Source organism: Tupaia chinensis, unplaced genomic scaffold (genome assembly GCF_000334495.1).
Source record: "Tupaia chinensis unplaced genomic scaffold, TupChi_1.0 Scaffold142716_1, whole genome shotgun sequence".
NCBI classification, from domain to species: Eukaryota; Metazoa; Chordata; class Mammalia; order Scandentia; family Tupaiidae; genus Tupaia; species Tupaia belangeri.
Genome location: NW_006202562.1, coordinates 8,267,105 through 8,268,813, shown reverse-complemented (window position 1 = coordinate 8,268,813; position 1,709 = coordinate 8,267,105). Strand labels below are relative to the sequence as shown.

The following is a 1,709-nucleotide window of genomic DNA, read 5'->3' as shown; positions in this document are numbered from 1 at the left end:
CTGCTGCTTCCCCCAACCTTCTCAGCCCCATTATTGCAGAAATGGGTAAGGGAATTCATGAAGGTCTCTTCAAAAAGATAAGACAATGGTCAATAAGCTTATGAAAAGATGTGCAATAAGCATATGAAAAGATGTGCAAAATCACTACATAAGGGAAATACAAACCAGAACTACGAGATATCACTTCACCCCTGTTAGAATGGCAGAGCAGAAAATAGGATCTGTTGGCAAAGATGTGGAAAAATTGGGATGCTATGTAAAATCATGCAGCCATTATGGAAGACGATCCAGCAGTTCCTCAAAAAATTAAAAATTGAATTATCACATGATCTGCAGTTCCACTTCTGGGTACGTACTGGAAAGAGTTGAAAGCAGAGTTTAAAAATGATTTGTATTATACCCACATTTTATAGCAGCATTATTTATAATAGCAAAAATGTGGAAGCAACCCAAGTTTCCATTAGCAGATGAGTGGTAAATGTGGCAGTGCAATGTTATTCAGTCATAAAAAGGATGAACATTCTGGCACATACTACAGAGTGGGTGAAGCTTGAGGACATTATGCTAGGGGAAATAAGCCAGTCAGCCACAAGAAGATAAGTACTGTATGGTTCTACACGTGTTGTACTTAGAGCAGTGAAAATCCGAAATTAGAGTCGTGGTTATCAGTGTTTGGAGGAAGGACAGAATTGGAAGTTATCGTTAGTGGGTCTGGAATTTCAGCTTTATACAAGGAAAAGTTCTGAAGATAGATGGTGGTGGTGGTTGGACAGCGGAGGTGCCATAGCGTACTACAGGCCAGCAGGCATGGGGGTACACCTAGAGTGCGTTTTCTACATGATGACTGGACTGAAGTGCTAACGCTTTTTAAATTCTTGGATCGTTTATTTAGGAAAAAGACCTCAACCTGGTGGAGCACAGTGGCGGGTTGCCTCAGCGTCGGAAGTCCTATGTACTTCCGTTCGGGCGCTCAGGAATTCGGAGAACCGGGGTGGTGGAAACTTGTGCATAACAAGCCTCCAACAATGAGACCTGAAGGAGAGAAACTGTCTGCCTCTGCTTTGAAAGTTAAAGGTACTGTGGTGAGACTGGTATAGAATGTGCTGGTCAGAGCAGAGCGGAGGAGTGCGAGCTCAGGAGACGCCCGGCGTGGACCAGGCCGAGCTCGTAGGTCTCTTTCTGCTCGGCAGTTTGTTGACAGTTTGTGTGCTGTCGATAAATACTATGCTAAGAGAGCGTTTTGTCATTTCTTTTTCTTTCTTTCTTTCTTTTTTTTTTTTTTTTGCTATGGGGCTCACATGCTTGATAGAGAGGAGTAAGAAAGCACTCCTCGGGGCCATGGCTATGGCACAGCCCCTTCTCCAGTTTCATCTCAGGATTTTGGGTACACATGCACATGTGTCCAGCATGAGTTTCAAGCCTCCAGGTTCAGACTTGGAACTGCTGTTTGCCACTTGGGAGTCCAGTGCCTTAACTACCATGCCACCTGCTGGTCCCTTCACAGTTAGCCTCTAACAACCTCATTTAAGCTAGATCTCTGTTACTTTCCCCAGTCTTCCACCTGTCCTTACTCTTGGATTATTGAGAAGGAAATCTCAGACATCAGCATTTTTTCTAAGTAACTGAGCATGTATTTCTAGGAAATAAAGATTTTTTGCTTTCTTTTTTTTTTCTGGAGAGGTTTTTGCTATAGGGTGCGTGTGCTCGCC

The 1,709-nt window shown here is 43.5% G+C and overlaps 1 protein-coding gene across 2 annotated transcripts in view; it reads left to right on the top strand.

Moving 5' to 3' along the window:
* The window catches only part of KAT14 (lysine acetyltransferase 14), a 25,564-nt gene that overhangs the window by 9,337 nt on the left and 14,518 nt on the right, over positions 1-1,709 (top strand). For both annotated transcript variants that reach the window (XM_006163650.3, XM_006163651.3), the window contains exon 4: positions 893-1,074. In XM_006163650.3, the coding sequence (XP_006163712.1) occupies positions 893-1,074 (182 nt within the window). The remainder of the gene's footprint in view (positions 1-892; positions 1,075-1,709) is intronic.